The 17215-nt window shown below is 42.3% G+C and overlaps 1 protein-coding gene across 2 annotated transcripts in view; it reads left to right on the top strand.

The window, feature by feature from the left end:
* Nucleotides 1-17215, top strand: part of scfd2 (sec1 family domain containing 2) — a 70735-nt gene that overhangs the window by 5940 nt on the left and 47580 nt on the right. For both annotated transcript variants that reach the window (XM_028404461.1, XM_028404460.1), the window contains exons 3-4: nucleotides 2277-2404; nucleotides 7266-7441. In XM_028404461.1, the coding sequence (XP_028260262.1) occupies nucleotides 2277-2404; nucleotides 7266-7441 (304 nt within the window). The remainder of the gene's footprint in view (nucleotides 1-2276; nucleotides 2405-7265; nucleotides 7442-17215) is intronic.

Genomic DNA, 17215 nt, shown 5'->3' with positions numbered 1-17215 from the left:
TTAGACTGTTAGACTGGATGTGCTACATGTAGTTCTGCTGGAAAGCACACGTATCCTGTGAATCATGTGCAGATTACTGGAAGTGAGAAGTTCATACTCTTTATATCAAAATGGACAGTTACATTTATTTACACTGAAGTGTGCTGTAGTTTGTTAGTATGATTTGTTGAACAGGTGCTGTGTGTGTGTGTGAGGGAGTCAAGAGTAAAGAAATAAACACTGAAAAGTACGTACGCACACACACCGAATGATGGGGGGGTCCACAGGATGAGGAGTAAATTTAAGAAATCCTGAGTCAGAACAGTTTAAGCCATTCTTTTCTGCTGCATCACACATTTCCAGGAATAATATCCCCCTCCTCACCCCTGCAGTCATTAAATACTTGGCAGGAGGTATTTCAGCTCTTGAATGGTCACATATGTGTTCATTCTTTAACATAGTACGCAAGTTCATTGAGCTGCAGCATTTGATACTCGAGTGCTATTTAATGCTACGGCACTTATTACACATCGATGGAATTTAGTTTGGGCACAAACGCCCACAATCTTCCAACACACCCACTCAGCCTGTCATAGAAAGCCAGAGGACATTCACCACAGTGTACACAAGTCAGGAACAAGACTGCCCCCTTCAGTCTCCATCTGAGTGGCCATTTCAGCAGACATGCACTTCATTCTCACACACAGCCACACTGATGGCCAAACACACGCGTCTGTGATTCCCAGCCCCCCTCACCCCTTTTTGTAGTAGAGTAGTTACTCGACAAGGTTTCTGGCTGGTTATGGAGCCTGTCTCACACCCTGCCAGTAAAAACCTCACCCCTCACCCCTCAGCCCAGCTCAAATCCCCACCTTCGTCTGACCAAACGGCCTGAAGAGGGCATCAAGGGAGTGGACCAGTGGGCTGCGTGGGCAATCAGCCAAATAAGAACTATATTTCATTCACACTTCTAGAACACACACTGTCCTGCACAGGGTTTTGCGCAAAAAAACATACAGATGCATGTGCATACAACCCAGACTAACACACTCACACACTCACATATGGATTGGTCAGGTCACACTGTTGGCATTTCAGCCATGATAAGCATATAAGACTTTATGTTTTGTTTAACTGTAACTGGTCTAATACATCATAAAGTGCATGGGAGGTGTTTTTCTGAAAAGTTAAGGGGGTTTTTGTCCAGAAATAACACCCAGTCAGGTATTGGTCATTGCTGTCTTGACCAATAGCTATACTGCATAATTCCAACAAACTAAGAGATTGTTGAGTTAATACCTAGTTCATTTTTCCTTTACATTAAGCTCTTCTCCTGGACTGAGTCATATTTGCTGGTGTTTGTGTCTAGTTGTAGTGTGAAGATGGCGGGCATCCCAGTGTGAGCCCCTCTCCTCCCCATCTAGCCTCAGCCCAAGGTCTGGAACAGATTACATCTGATATTAAACACATGGCAGCAGTTAGAAAGGAGAAAAGGCGAGAGAAGAAAAAAAAAGCTTTGGAAAAAAAAGAGACAAAAAAGAAAAGAAAAACAGAGTGGATTTGTCAAAGAGGTCCCTCCTACCTTCCCTTTTCTCTGTCCTTAGTCCATTTTCTCTTAGTCTTTTTCTCAGTTTCTGGTCACTGTACAGAGATATTCATGTCCGCTTGTGTGTCTAGCTGTCTGGAGTTAGATGTAGGAATTTAATCCCCTTTTATCCAACCAGCAAAGTGTCAGTTTCTTTAACAGGACAAGAAATCTGAAAAGAGACAGAAATATGATGATGAAGCTCCTTAGTGACATACTTTGATTCTTTTTTACAGATACACTTGAAGCTGTTTCTGCTCATAGCAGATGGTAATAGTCTTACACATACGCCTTATCGCCGCTCTCAGAGATGTGAATTAGTGTGTTTCGTAACAGATAATGACATGACATTGTGAGATCTGGTCCTGAGATGGCATCAAGAGGAGTCTTAGTCTTCAAACTCATGCTCTGCCACAGATGTAGGGACAGCACTGATCTGTCCAGAGGAATCTTGGCACAGATATTTTAGGTGGAATTGAGAACATTCCTCTGCTAATTTCACTTTTTTCCTGTGAGGGGTCCCTTAGGGGAGTCACCACTCTCCAGGGCTCTCTATCACCAAGACGAGCACTCAATCACGTCCATGTCATCCTTTTGTGTTTGTACTCAGAGGGCTGTGCATGTTGGAAAAACAAGCTCTGACAGCAACAGCTACATCTGCTTCAGTGTTGTTTTTACTCATGACTACCTGTTTTATTGTTCTACCTATCAGGTCATCAGCAGCAAGGTCACTGTGGGAAGCCATGCTGACCAGCAAACATAAAGAGGGGGTGATGGAGGTCCGTCGACAACTGGTGGAAGCGGCTAGTAAGGAGAAGCTGCCAATCAAGATGAGCATGGGTAAGAACCAGAATGCCTCAGATGAATCTCATCTAGTTTACCACACAAAAACAAATTAATAACATCAAAATGCAGATCATAAACACTCATGTCATCATATCTAGGGACATGTGTGCCAGTATTGCAGTGTTTTAGAATAGGACCATAGCGCCTCCTACTGAGACTTCTCTCCCCTTGCCGTCTATTTGCCCATGTGGCCACAGAGGAAATCTGAACCACATGTTGGCTCCGTGACACACACTCACACACACACACATATGCTGCCTCACACACACACTGCCTTTGAAAACTTTTGTTGTTTGTTAATGAAGCAAAGGGGGCTGAAGTGAGGGATAAAAATATGTGTAGGCACGCAAAAATAAAGTCTTACTTGCACGAGTATACAATTCCCTCATGCATGTTCACCTTTATGGTACCGTCTGACTCACAGAGGTAATGGATGTACTACACTCCCACAAACAGACAGAAGGCTAATATGCAGGTTAGCATCTGGCAGAAAGGACGGGGGGTTAAAGGGAGGGGCAGTGTGGTCCCTTAGCTCCTATAATCTATGAGGTAAAATAGGTCCTGTCTCTTGTAACATGCAGGTTGTAATATGTTGGAGGTCGCACACGCACCACATTCTGTCAGACATATACATCGTACACATTTGTGCTTAACACAACAAGTGGAAGCAGCAGAAATAAAAGCAACAAAGACTTTAACAGTGACAGCAAAAATAAAAAATGTTTGAAAAAGGTGTTGCTCCTGCCGGCTGACAGACACTCTGTTGACTTAATGCAGGGGTGTCCAAAGTCCGGCCCGATTTTATATGACTTGCGGTCTCTGTCTTAAAATGTGTTTTTTTTGGCCCGCCAGCTAAACAAAATAAAATATACAAAATCAACAGGCAATTCATATATTTTTTAAACTCATTGTGTAACATTTAATGTTGTTGATGTTCAGAGCAGACCATTGTCAGCTCATGCTGTCTGCGTCGTCACACACTGGTTCAGCAAGAGAATAACCTATGCATAATGCGTATGCATACAACCTGCTATCAGAGTGTCCGTGCTGTGAAGTTTTTACCAGCGTCTGGATAAAAGCAACTTTCCACTTATAAATTGTGATGTTTTATTGTTGGATCAGCACTAAATGAATCCTACCTAGTCTGTGACATTTTACATATGTCTACTGCTCTTAAACAAGACCTGCCACATTTGATCATATCTCATCTTCACAGTAGCGTCAATAACTTGGCTGTTGCTCAGTTATCACAGTCACTGAAATGTATGCTGCAAATGCAGGTAACTTGTTACATTATGTATAGCTATTGTCATCTGTTCATCTGAATGCTTAAATGTTACTTTGTTTGCTGTGTGAAATGACAGCAGTAAATAACAGCATACACATATGGGACACTTTCGCATTATCAAATCTGGCCCTCCCTGTCCCTGTTTGGACACCTCTGGCTTAATGTCTTTGCTGAGAGAGAAAACAAGAAAAGCAGAGAGAAGGGGGCACTGTGATACTTTTCACACACTGAACCTTTATACCACATTGGCAGAGGACCAGACTCCACGAATCCCCCCTGAGCTCCCAGCGAACCCCCACAAAGTTCCCATCCTGCCCACTAGCACCCACCAGCAGAGAGTTCTCAATCCATCATTCTCCACTCATATGAGACCAAGTAACACAAAACGTTCAGCATTAATACCAATCTCTTCTCTGAGTGCTTGCTTGCCCTCTAAGAGAGTAAAACTTTCCACTCGCAGCCAAGCATATTCTCACTCTGTTTGGTTTATGCAGATCAGCAGAGAAAATAGTGTATCAGTGTACTACAGGCCCTGCATTCTCACACACAAACCAGCCCAGCCTGGCTGCTTTTCATCTCAACAGGATAAGATCATCCAGAGAGAGACAGAGAAAATAATCTATTTCTTAGAGCCTCAGTATAACCTGTCAGGTTTCTCATAGCACAATAGAATGATGAAATTCCCTTGTGTGTGTGTGTGTGTGTATGTGTGTAGAGTATGTGTTTGCACAGAGTCCAGTATTTATCTTTGGTGTTTTTGCTCTTAGCATGGAATTAGTCAGACGGCTTCAGTTTCATCGTCCATAAACATGCGTTTATCTGTCCATCTGCATTTGTATATGTATGTATGCATGCTTATGTGTGCGTCACAAGATTATGCAGTTTGTGTATACTGCGTGCACTGATACTGCAGAGTAAATGAGAAGTGTTGACGGGGCCTTTCTGCCTGTGGTGGAGCCAGGGCTTTTAGCAGCAGAGAGGAGTGAGACTCAAGCAGACAATTGATTGCATTCATCATTTCAAGCAATGAGATTTGGGGGTTATAAATCACAAAGGTTTTTAATAAGTATTTATATAATACATTATCATAGCACCCTCCTAAGTGAAAGACCATCACAGTGTATCACTAATAATGGTTTTTGTGCTTTCTTGGGATATACATTTCATTTGCAGTATTAAAGACAATCCTTATGTTTGCAGGCAGGCAGCAGGCTTGTGTTTTTTTTTCAACATAGAAGATCTGATTGATGTGTCAGTGCTGCCCTGCCTTAGCCTCTGCTCTAAAGTACAGTATAGTCTTGAAAAGGGGCCCCAACATGCGTCCACAAATAAAAGTTCCAGGACGTTCCTTCTCTTGGAGTGCATAAATAAAAGTCTCTCTGTGTCCCTCACCATGTAGAATTACTTATGAGGCTGTCCAGCTGCTGAGGCAGGCCATCAGCTCCATGCTGACATCAGACATCACTTAGCCTCTGAGTAACCCTTGCACCTAGAATGCAAGTCATCTTCCAGTAACAGGGCTAAATCATTGTTGGCCCCGGAACCTTTGCTGCATTGTTGAAGACTTTGATCATGACCAAGTCTCAATTGTCACTTGTGCACATCAGGCCAAAATAGGCTGTGGCCTAAACTGTTTATAGCATAAGACTGAAAATGTGATTTGTTTTATTGCTGTTCCTGCAATAAAGGGACCCAAAAGAACAATAAATTTCCAAAAGGTTCACGTTTCTGTGCCATCTGATAATAAGGACCAGCAGACAGCAGTTCTGTGGATACCTAAAACCTGCATGCACGTTTGGCTGTGAACAACATGGACATGCTGGTGCCATAAGTTGAATTTCAGTTGTTAGGAATAACTCTGTATAATTCACAGAACACAGTGTAGTTACAGTTTAAAGAAAAGTAAAAGAAGGCAGGCAGGTGCACTGTGTTGTGTTTTCGAAGTGTCAAGGTACAGGTACTGTGTATTCTTACATGTTTTCACCCCAGAAAGAGAAACACCCCAATCAGCTCAGCTGACAGATCAACTGTCTGAGATTCATTTTGCATCTGGCAACAAGATGCCTGAGGAATCACTGAACTGTTTTAAGGGAAGTTTAGTGACATAGATAAGAGCTCAAGCTCAGCCAGGACTGTTTGATTGTGTAATGGAGAGCAGGCCTTTCTGTGGCTTAAGTACTTTTTTCAGTTTCTCACTCAGTCTCATCTGGTCTGCTCCGGCTGTAATTTCTGATTACATTTGGCCTACAGTGTGCCGTTCTCAGTTGCCTATTCTGGGTGAAATTATGCTGGGTCCTGGCTTTGGATGTATATCCTGGTTCTGTGCTGAATTATGGTTGGCACATCAAGCGTAGCGAACTTAAGTATTGCTGCCAGGATTTCTATGGCTGGATATGTTCACAATAGATCTTTTCAGGATTCTGAATATGTCTGGACCGAAGCTTATCCTTCAAAAATACTTTAATTTCAACAAGAAAAAGACACTTGCGCAGTTTTGCCTTAAGTGGCATACAACACAGACTTTGGAAAGTATGTTTCCCAACAGGCAGACTTGCAGAAATGCATTTTGCTGTCAGGTTTAGTGATCAGCTGCAATGAAAATGAGTTGTTGTGACCGGCTCCCCTGGATGATTCACTTCAGATTTTCCTCTGAAAATAATTCACATATTCCACATGCATATTCCTCCAATTATATCCCTCTTAAATTCTGTTTAGTATTTTGAAGTTTTCTGCTCCATTTTTATACTGCCCGTCTGTTTCTTTTCTAGTCGTGTGTTTGGCCCCACTAAAGAAAACACTGGCCATGTAGTCCAACAGGAAATACTCCCACATCTGGTGCTAGTTCAGAACATCAACATGAAGAAGTAGGCTTTGGAAGAGTTAATGTGTGCCCTCTCTCTATCCCAGCCCCTCGTACCTCGAGGCCACCCTGCACACCTCCCCCCTCAGCCTTTATGCTGCTTTTCCTGTGTCTCTGTGAATCTTCTTAGGAGAAGTGGGGGGAGATTTGGAGGGTCCTAAACAGTGTAAGGAGCCTAGCCTCTCTTTGTCATCTCTATAAATAATCAGAAAACTTCTGATTTACACTCATTAGTCACACTCAAGATGGGCTCTCAGGGGCTCTTATCAGTGTTGCTGCACCTCGGCTATATGCAGACATGCTCATACACACATAGTGACTCAAACATTTCACTAAAAACTGCGACAGGAACACTCGACATCAAGCTTGCACATATAGGGAAAATGGCTTCAACTGTCACACTGCTGGTCTGATCTTTTCTCAGCCTTTAGAGCTTTTGCTCATTAAGATAATATTATGGTCTGCTTTAGGATCAGTCATTTCCCTATGTCTAAGCTGAGTGTATGATCGTTATTAAAATGGCTGTTGTGTTTGGCCGTCTATTCTCTTTCTGTTGGACACAGACCTTTAGGCCACAAGAATGCAGTTTTGTACATACAGTATGAGTTTATATCTACTGTACTTTCACTGATGTTTATTTAATGATGCATTTGAGATGCCTCCACATTTCTCCCCAATGATAACAATATCTTCTTTCCTCCTCTCAGGCCGTGTGACCCCCGAGCAGCTGTGCTCGTACATGCAGCTGTTCCGGAGCAATTGGGGGGCGCTAGAGAATCACTGCGGGGTCCTCCAGCTGGGACTGGCCACAGCCCAGACGCTCCGCCACCCCAGCCTGCCCCGCTGGGATGCATGCCTGGCCTTCGAGAGGCTGCTGCTGCAGGTGTGTACTCATCTTACAAAACTTATCATCCATATGTGTTATAAAGAAAACTGGAGAGAATCTTCTTTTAATATGGGAGAAAAATGTTGACAGATTGACAGGCATGTTTTTGAGAATTTTAATGACAAAACAATATTGCCCATTCAAAATGGTGGTGGATCTGTTAATATACAGATTTCATATGCCCTATAATGTAATACTGATAGAATTAACTAGCTAGCATATTTTCTGGCAGTTTTTGTAATTAACTTCACATCTTCCCTGTCAGTAAATATTTTATTAGCGATGTTCAGCAGCTAAGTGGCCGTTTGTGGTTTACTAGGTGGTGGCTAGAATGTTGTGTTAAACTGACAGCAACTGGAAAAAAACGCAGACTTCTCTGCTGCATAAACAAGGTTAGTTGTGGCTGTAGAAAAAACATTCAGATCCAGTAAACACGGCAAGAATTCTAGATTTCCATCATGTTGTTTGGAGCCTTTTGAGGAAGAAGGAGTTTATATATGGGGACTGGCAAATGCAGATGCACACATGTGTTGACTTCTGAAAGGTCAGAGAGCAATCCAATGGAGAGACAGAGACAAGAGGGAGGTGGAGTAATGAGAGTAAATCAAAAGCCAAAGCATGCTCAGTCATCACTTGGTCACCTCCTGACTTCACTTCTTAAGCACATTTTCTTTTTTCTTACGCACAGAGTACCAAACTGAATGGCGCCAAACTATGAGCTAACTAATACTAAAGTCATTTCCTCCTCCTCTTACCTTGCTGTTTTCATAGAGTCTGTCTATATTCCTGCAGCTGTAAAGCAAGTAGTGGGACAGCAAAGTATTTAGGAACTTATTAAAGTAAATCATGGAAAAATAAAAACAAGCTCTCAGCCATTCCCCATGCCAAATTGGAATTTGAAAACAACCTCATAAACCTGGGACCTCAGCTGGGGCCATCACTCGTTTATTAAATGTAGGAAAAGACTTTAGGGCTCATAGTTCCAGTATCCATTTACTTCATGGCTCCACTTTGATCCACTCCCCCATGGTTGTCTGCTATACCTGGATAATTCATAACAACTTTCTCACCACACTTTTTTTAGTCTTATAGTTTGAGGAAACCTAACGTTTTTGAAGTAACTGCATCCTCAGGTCAGACTGGGTCTTATTAAACTCGTGGTGACTGTGTTAATGACCGCTGTGAGTAGCATCTGTGTAGTGTATATAACACTTGACCTGAGTTCAAAATGACAGTTATCCAGAATCAAATCTAATAATCAGGCTTTGAGCGTGATGTGAGAGTTTGTGTTTGCAATCAAAACGGGCCTGAGTTTTATTGAAGTATTAAGGGAAATGAGTTGTGTGTCCTCTGTGCCCCCTCTGTTTATTTAATTTCCATGTTTTTTTTTTTACTTTGGCTCAACATGGACATACAGAATTTAATTACTCTAAAAAATGGCAGTATGAAACGCCTCTCAGCTCTGCCTGGTGGTCAGGATGTGTTTGCTCTGCCTGAGTATGTGAGGGCTGCTGCGGGTATGACTGGCCAGGGCTGGACTCCAGTGTCGGTGCACTGGGGCCACAGAGTGGGCAGTAGCTGTCCTGAGGCAAAGGGCAATTGGGTTCAGGGCCCAGCCTAGTTCTTGCCTCTTCTAAAAGTTACACACACTTTGTCCATATAAAATACAGTGTGGTAGCTATTCTATGACTTGGACAGCAGTGTTTTAGTCATGACATAATGCTAAAAGGCAACTTTTAGGAAATGAGCTCTGCTTTTACAGCGAAATCCAAGCTGTAATGTACTGAGAAGAGATTAAAAGCAACACTAATTTTACTCCTGTGTTGTTAACATGGTAAGTGTGATAGTTGGTACTTCTACAAGATTTTACCTCTTACCACCTCAATACAGAACTTACAGGTGTGTGAAGTTGCCTGTTATCTTCTTGGTTGGCATTGCCACCCTGCCTGAACCCATAACCCCCCTTTTGCTGCCCTGTGCTGTGGCATGTAACTGGCTTTCAGTCTGAATGGGTCAGATTGAGCAGGCTTGGTTAAGCTCCAGCCCACAGTGACAGAATGTGTATGCTAAACGTGCTCAGCACTGTACAAGGGTGGCACAGCCAACGCAAGACTCAACAGACTCACTCTTTCACCACTTCCCAGAACATCACAGGCGCACTACACTGCCTTCCCTTTAGCAGTCCAGCCAGGTCCTCTGCCTCACCAAACTAAACATGTACACTCAATCCCTCCCACATTGGAATTAAACTTTTTAAGGCTAGTATTGTCTCTGCATTTGCTGTGCAGTCTACTGTTGATTAGTCTGTCAGATCACTGAGCATAGCTGTGATGACAGCAGTGCAGTTAGCGAGGAGCTAACCCCTCTCACCCCAGCCTGTTGCTTTACTCTGCTGGGATTACTAGGGCATGCCTCTGCAAACATTCAAGCTCCGAGTTATTACTGGTCACAGCGCTGCTGAGACACAAAGCTGCACTCGGCTGTATGTCCCCATCTCCCATGGGTCACTCAAACTGTCTGCCTGGTTCCTATCTGTCTCTGCTGTGTGTGTGTTTTAGTCAGAAAATGTGTATATAGGACCTAAAAATGACCTCAAATCAAACCTCATGTCCTTGACATTTATTTTTAAAAACCATATTGATACAAATATACAGTAGGCAAAAATCTGCTCATATTAGGGACAAATAGAACCATCTTTAGTCTTGGATTCAGTTTTCATGTCATCCTTGCAAAAAAAAAAAAAGAGAAATTGATTGCGATAGTATTCTTTGAATGCAGCTGCTCGTTTTTGGCATCAACTCTGTTTTTTAACTACATTTTTTGGACCAGGTCTTATCCTCGGATCTGTTCAGGTGCAGGCTTGCTGTCTTTGGCTCTGTATTGCAATAATAATTTACACACATCTCCCACCCTGCTAATTTATTTTGTTGCATGTTCAGTTCATAAATATGAGTCCTGAGTTCTCGGTTTGGTCATGTCTTTGTTGTAAATTATTATAGATCCAGGATGGAGCCTGGTAACCCTTGTACTGCAACAACCTCTAGGACAGTGCCAATGTGTCCAGGGTATATAGCTGACCCTTCAGCTCAATCCCCTGACCCCTCTTGGACGTACACTGACCTGCAAAGCTTCAAACCTGCAGGTCTGCAGTATGTTAGTAGCTTGACAATAAAACCAATGCCATCTCTTGTTATGTAAAGCTGTAAGATAGCACACCAAACCTCACAATACTTATGCTCATGCAGTTATGTATGTAACATCTGGATTGTATCATTTCTTATGGTGACAAGGGGAAAAATGTTAATATTGGTCACAAGTAACTTTCATCTTATCTGAGCTGCATGCCACAGCCAGACAGGGGGCTTTAAGCCTGTAATTGGCCTTTCCCCAGGGTATGGAGTCTGTCCCTACATCCCAGACATTCCCCCTTATGCTCTGTGTCGCTGCCGCTTGCTGTGTTTTGCTGAAGATTGTAACAAAGGGGTGTGAATGACTCCGGGGCGCTGCCCTGAGATGTCCAGCATTGACCTCCTTTAGTTCCCCACTGTTTAACAGCCTCACATCTGGATTGACCTGGACTGACCGTCTCCCCATCCATCCACTTTCTGTACCACCTTTTCCCTCATCCGGCCCCTGTTTATCCTCTCTGTGATTTCATCCACCCTGAAGCAATGCAGAATCACAGAATGAGCCACAGGAGGTTCAGGATCAACAGCCGTCTGTCTCTCTTTTGTCAAATCTGTTCCAAAGTGTACCTTATCTAGCACTTCCTTTTAAATACTTCAAGTTTCTCTATCATGCGTTTCCCAAACGTGGCTCACTGTCATATACACACAGCCTCTGTATTTTGAACAATAACAACCCTTATAAAACTAGAGGGGAATGCAGAGCTAGAAAAAAAGTTATTTACCTATCTCTTCCTTCCTGTGTTTAGTTGGGGAGGATTACAGTTGGAGAAGAGAGCAGTGATGGAGTTCACTCCCAGGAAGACCCAGGAATAGCCCCCCATCTCAAACTCTCTTCCTACACAGCCGAGACGGCTGTGTTTACATTGTTTTGCACAGCTCAGGCCTAATGTACTGTCTGTTTAATAGGCAGAGAGAGGCCTGTTTATAGAGAGGGACCTTTTTTAACAGAGGTGATGGCTTGGTAGGCCAGAGGGCAACACCAACTCATCTCACTTCCTGTTATCATTACCTTTTCTCTCTCAGGCAGATAGGTGCTTGGTTCCCTCTGCGCTCTGAATTACTTATCCTTAATCGCCTCGCCATCCTGCCGGCTATGATTCTGTTCAGTCTGTGTACTCTGGAAAATCAGGGAACACAAAAAGGCTCAATCAAGTTGCCTCATATTAAACCTTACTGGCTTTATTTCTCAGTTCAATAGCAATTTGCATGCACTGCATTTTAAGTGTTCCACTAAGCATCTTTCTACTAAATCTATATCTCAGCTCACTGAACTGAAACTTTCTAGGAATTGCTTTGGTGTTAATAGCTGCAGAATTATAGCACCACAGCTCCTAAAATGTTAAAGGTGAGGGAATAAGATGGGCTCCTAAGGGGTGGAAACACTAAATATATTATCTTTTCCATAAAGCGGCCCTTTTTTCCTGTTTTACTCTGTGTCCAGTCACAGTTACATTTGCCGCATCTGCGGATGTTTTTGTACTAGTCCCCCGTTTACTGTGGCTGTTAAACTGCAGAGTCAAAACCCTTCACATCAGGATGATTTTTCATGTGGCCTTGAGTCTTTTCCCTCACGAATGTGTGTTTTGATGCTTCTGCAGGATTTAAACTGAATGTTTTTAACAGCCTTGGCCAATAGAAGATTGTTTTTCTCACCCTTTTTCTAGCAGAATGATATGGTTGATCTTTCCTGGAGATCTCCCACCCTGGTCTTACCACTTACAGTATTTCAGATTTTTGATGCACTGAGCTGCATTATCATCTGGCAGTGTTTGAGTGAGGTGGTCTAGAGAGTGTGATCAGAGGGGGCTCTTGAAACTCTCCTTCCCTGGTGAATCAGGTCAGTGTGGTCTGCTGACTTGGCCTCTTGGCGTCAGACTTCATTTGAGCATGCTCCAACAAGACACCACAGACTGGGGAAAATCCCACAGTGCCCAGCATTCACCCATGGATTGTTAACAGGGAAGGCCATAGAAAAGGCTGACCATTAGAGAAGATGGCGGGGGTTTTGCAAGAGACCCGACAATGACCCACTGTCCTCGATGAAGTTAGCCAATGAACCATTTTATACCTTCATATTCCACTGACTGACACATGGCCCCTTCCTACTGTTTTACATGTCACTCATTGTTTTTAAGTTCCATTTTCCATGATTTTCTGCATCTGATACTATATCCAGATGTGCCTGCAAGTAGGTGTATGTGCATCCATGTGTGCATGCAACCATTCATGCATGTGCATCCTTTAATGTGCTTATTCTGGTAACGTTGTCTCAACTTCCTGTTGTCACAAACAGGCTCTGTGTTCCCTGCAGAAAAGCTCCACCTCAGGACAGATTAACTATCAGGTCATTTGTCACTACCTGCTGAGCACAGGCCAGGGAAGGTCACAGCCCACAGGACATGTGTCTTTGTGTCTGTATGTCTGATCTGAAATGGAGACAGAGAAACATTCCAGGACTTCTGAGTATCCTTTTTGGATACTGTTTGACAGAGTCAAAAGAGAAACTTTTCACCAGATTGAAGATCAGTTAATGCTGTAACAGAGGAGAAGCTTTACTGCTAGCGCTTGCGGCATCAGCATTTTTAACCAACTAGGTGGACACAGGACTGTCCAGTTTTTCTGTGCTTGATTGACTGAGCGTGAATGCTCAGCCTTATGAACCAGTGGACAGTAAACCCTCACTTGGCCTGTTTTCTTGCTGACTGACACATTTGAAGACACAGTAGATTGGTAGTGCCCCCTACTGCCAGGGATTGGCAAAGACATGAATCATGTAAACAGAAAGGTATGGGGTAAGGTAGAGAAAGCAGCCCCCTTACGCTGTGAAGTTGAAAAGGGAGAGGGGACCTTTCTTTGCCAAAGCGTGTAATTGTACCCATCTAAAATCCTCTCCTCTACCCCCCACTCTCATGTTCTCTCATGCCCACCCTGCAGACTATCTTGTTGCCCCAAGGAACCACCATGTCACCCAGAGGGAACGAGACTGGCCAATCACCATAGTGACTAAGCAGGGAGGGTCAAACTAGGTCAATCAGAGACAGGCTTTTGCCACTCTTGTTCTGTCATTAATTACCCATACTTCCCTGGGGCACTGCTCCATGTGTAACCACATCGCTCAATAGGCTGGATCCAAATGGTCTGAGTGTATGATCGGGTGAAGAGCATATTGTGCTTATCTGTGACAGGGTCAGTCTTGTCTTTATTACCAGCTAAGTGAGGGTGCCACCTCTGACAGTGTTTGGAAAAGAGTGTGTCAAATGGATATGTCATGTTAGCAATAAGGACTCAGATGAATCCTGTGATCTGTGCAATGTTGCAGAGACCTCTGACCTCTGATTTAATGCCCGAAAAAAGTTCACATTAAAGGAAAAAAACAAGTCTTTCTGCCTTTTAGCATAGTTGCTGCCTGCTTTGTGAAAGAAGGCATTCTGTTTGATTTGAGGAACCAGAGCGTACAGACCTCAGTCCACTCTAACTTTAAATGTTTCAATGTTTATAGATTGTGACAACATTAGCTGTGTCTGGTTTTTAGCTCAGCTTTCAACTTGAGCTGGTATTTGCATTTGTTTGGAGCTATGTGTGTAACAAAAACATGCTACACAGCTTTTACTCTTTTTTTCTGTTCTGGCAAGGTGGCTTTTTGTTATTCTTGGAATCATTTTGTATGAGCTAGAAATGAAACTCATCTGTGGTGGGATTTTTAAGCGACCAACCACTCCACTCCTCCTGTAACATGATTGACATCTGGGCTCAGAGTAAAGGAAGATGCACCCTAGGCTCTCTGCTGGGTTCTGGAGACAGTTAAATATCTTTCTCTCCTCCCCACTATTATTTCACATTATTAATTCAGTCCATTTATTTCATGTAGTTTTGCTCATCTAGGTGTCAGTCCTCCTCCTCTCTTGACTCCTTTTATCTTTCATTATAAATATCATTGCTCTTGTGTTGATTTGTAGCAATGTGACTCAATATATCTGTGTAGCCTTTATCTGGAACAGAAGGGAGTATCTGGTTTAGCAGTGAGAAGGCCTGCAGCCATGTACTGAAACATCCTGTAAGACCGAAGCTAGAGCAGCCAAAGTGAACATGTACACATTGACAAAATATTTGTAAATGGATTCGGAAGAAATGCGTCAGAACATACGCCAAAAAACTGGATATGTTTAGTGCAATTATGACAAATAGAGATGATTGCCCACATGTTAGCTAGATACAGCTCAAGATGTCTTTTCAATGAGCTACACATGACATAAATACAGAGAGTGTGCTGAAACATGTGGGCTATTGGACAGCAGTCTATTCTGATTGTCCAACAGCATTTTGTTGAAAAGTTTCCACTGCCTGTCATAATGTATACAAGTCGAAGCCAAAACTAAGCTCTTCCAGCCCTCTACGCTGCATTCTGTCCAATAGGAAAACTTCATTTGAAAACATGTGAGAGAAAACCTCACTAATTCCTGTGTTTTCCCACTGTAGCTTTCATCTGGAGTGAACTCACATGCCCCACTTCTCTTCTTCTATTGTTCTAAGCATGGCGTACCCTGAGACACATGTGGGCCTGTTTGTCCCACTGCTGTTTTCATGGAAATGGGAAAAGGAATAAAAGTAACCCAAAATGAGCACCGACACTGAACCACTAATTATGAGTGGGGGGGGGGGAGAGGGGCCTAAGGAGGAGGGGACTTGTTGCTCATACGCCTGCCATGTGCCCCTTTCTTCCAGTCTCCTGCTTCTCAAGTCTCAGTCTTCTCCACCCCATGTTTTTTTTCTTTTGTTCTGAGTTATTTAAGATGCTCTGTGCTGTCTCTTTCATGTGTGCAGTTGTGATGTTGCACAGCACGTGCTTGTGAGCATAACAACTGATGCAAATATGACTTAATGAATGTTTGTTCCATTTGGGTGGTTATGTTTGTGTTGTGTCATGAGCTATCACCTAATTTTTATTTATTTGCCGTGATAATGAGACGTTGGTTGTAGGAAAACTTAAGCACTTACCGTGTGGCAGAGAGGATCAGAAGTTCAGTTGTCCTCATTCACACTGAACTAACCACTTTTCCACATCCTGTCTAAAACATAACAGAACAGAGTTTAAACTTGCAGAATCAAATTTTTATTTTTGCAAGTTTGCATGACTGCAGTCAGCAGTTGGCTGTCTGCCCATGGTCTATTTCTTCCTTTATTTCTTTGACTAGTCTAAACGTTTGCCATAACACCTATATCATGATATATAAAAGTAATTTTAACACGTCTCATTAGAAAACAGTTTTTTTTTAGCCACACTATGTTGCCAGTTAGATTCACCAATCGTAACCTAATAGTCCCAAACACAGAAAGTCTGCAATAAATCTCACATTTATAAAGCTTATCATATTCTATTTGTGTTGAGTGTGTCACAGAGGCACTGACTCAGCTCTTTGTCCATTTTGCAGGATTTACTGCAGGGCACTTTGCTAAATTACAGTGAAAGTTGGTTGCAGTAGTTTTACACTCCCATTAATGTCAGTGGTTGTGGACAAAATTTAATAAACACCATGTTCAGTTTGGAACTTTTACTTGTCATGTCATCACCCTTAGTTGACTCTTATAAACAGCAATAAATCTTATGTTTAATACGTTTAAATAATTTGACTATTAAAGACTGTCATTAACCTGACCGTGTTAAACAAAAATTACTTTAAAAAAACATTTAACAAATTTTGCTTGGTATTAAATACCTTTTTACATTCTTTCTTCCTTGCATGTGGGCTTATTACCTTGTGGAGGAAGTAAAAACAACAGCAAATTTTTTTCTTATTGTTTCTTACCAGGGGAGGAAAAAATGCTGAATGATTTGTTGTCATGATATTTTAGCAACAAAAATATTTAGGCTGAAGAAGAAGACTGAAGCTTAGTCTCTGCTGTTTGCTGGATGATGGAAGTGAAGATATGGATGAAGAAGTTGGTGCGTCAGTCTCATCTCTCATTTTCACTAACCTGAATTTTCTCACTGGTAGTATTTACTGTAGACACTAAGTTCAGTTAGCAAGTTTCTCCATCTTATTTTCTTCTTAACTTTAAGACAGCATTATTGTGATTGGAAAGAAACAGCAAATATTCAAGAAGTGTTGTATTGTTTATATAATTGTACTATGTTTCAGGATGATACTTACATCACTCAGTATAAGGATAATACTTTATATACCCCTAATACCTATATATCATTATGCAACTATGTAGTGGAATAAAAAACTGCGATGTTCTGAAGGATAAGGTGTCCTCAATGCATCAAAAGTGCATCAAAGTACAGTATTGTGATTGTTTTTTAAACAATATGGATATTATTAGGTAAGTGGTGTACTTTGGGTACTTAGACTATCAAGCGCACAGTGACAGTGTAATTCTCACAGTCTTAGTGGTGTTTGAAGAAGCGGTGCCTCTTTGCCAGTGTGATGTGTTTAGGTCTTGTTAAACAGGGAGACTCTGCGCTGCATCACAGGGTAGACAAACAGACAGACAAGGCATTAGTGATGTGTTTACCATCTGTTCAGGAAGGACAGACATGGCGGGAGAGGATGAGGAAGAGAGACATTTTCATGGTGTATGA

Source organism: Parambassis ranga, chromosome 4, assembly GCF_900634625.1.
Source record: "Parambassis ranga chromosome 4, fParRan2.1, whole genome shotgun sequence".
Lineage (NCBI taxonomy): Eukaryota > Metazoa > Chordata > Actinopteri > Ambassidae > Parambassis > Parambassis ranga.
This window is presented reverse-complemented; position numbering and strand designations above follow the sequence as displayed.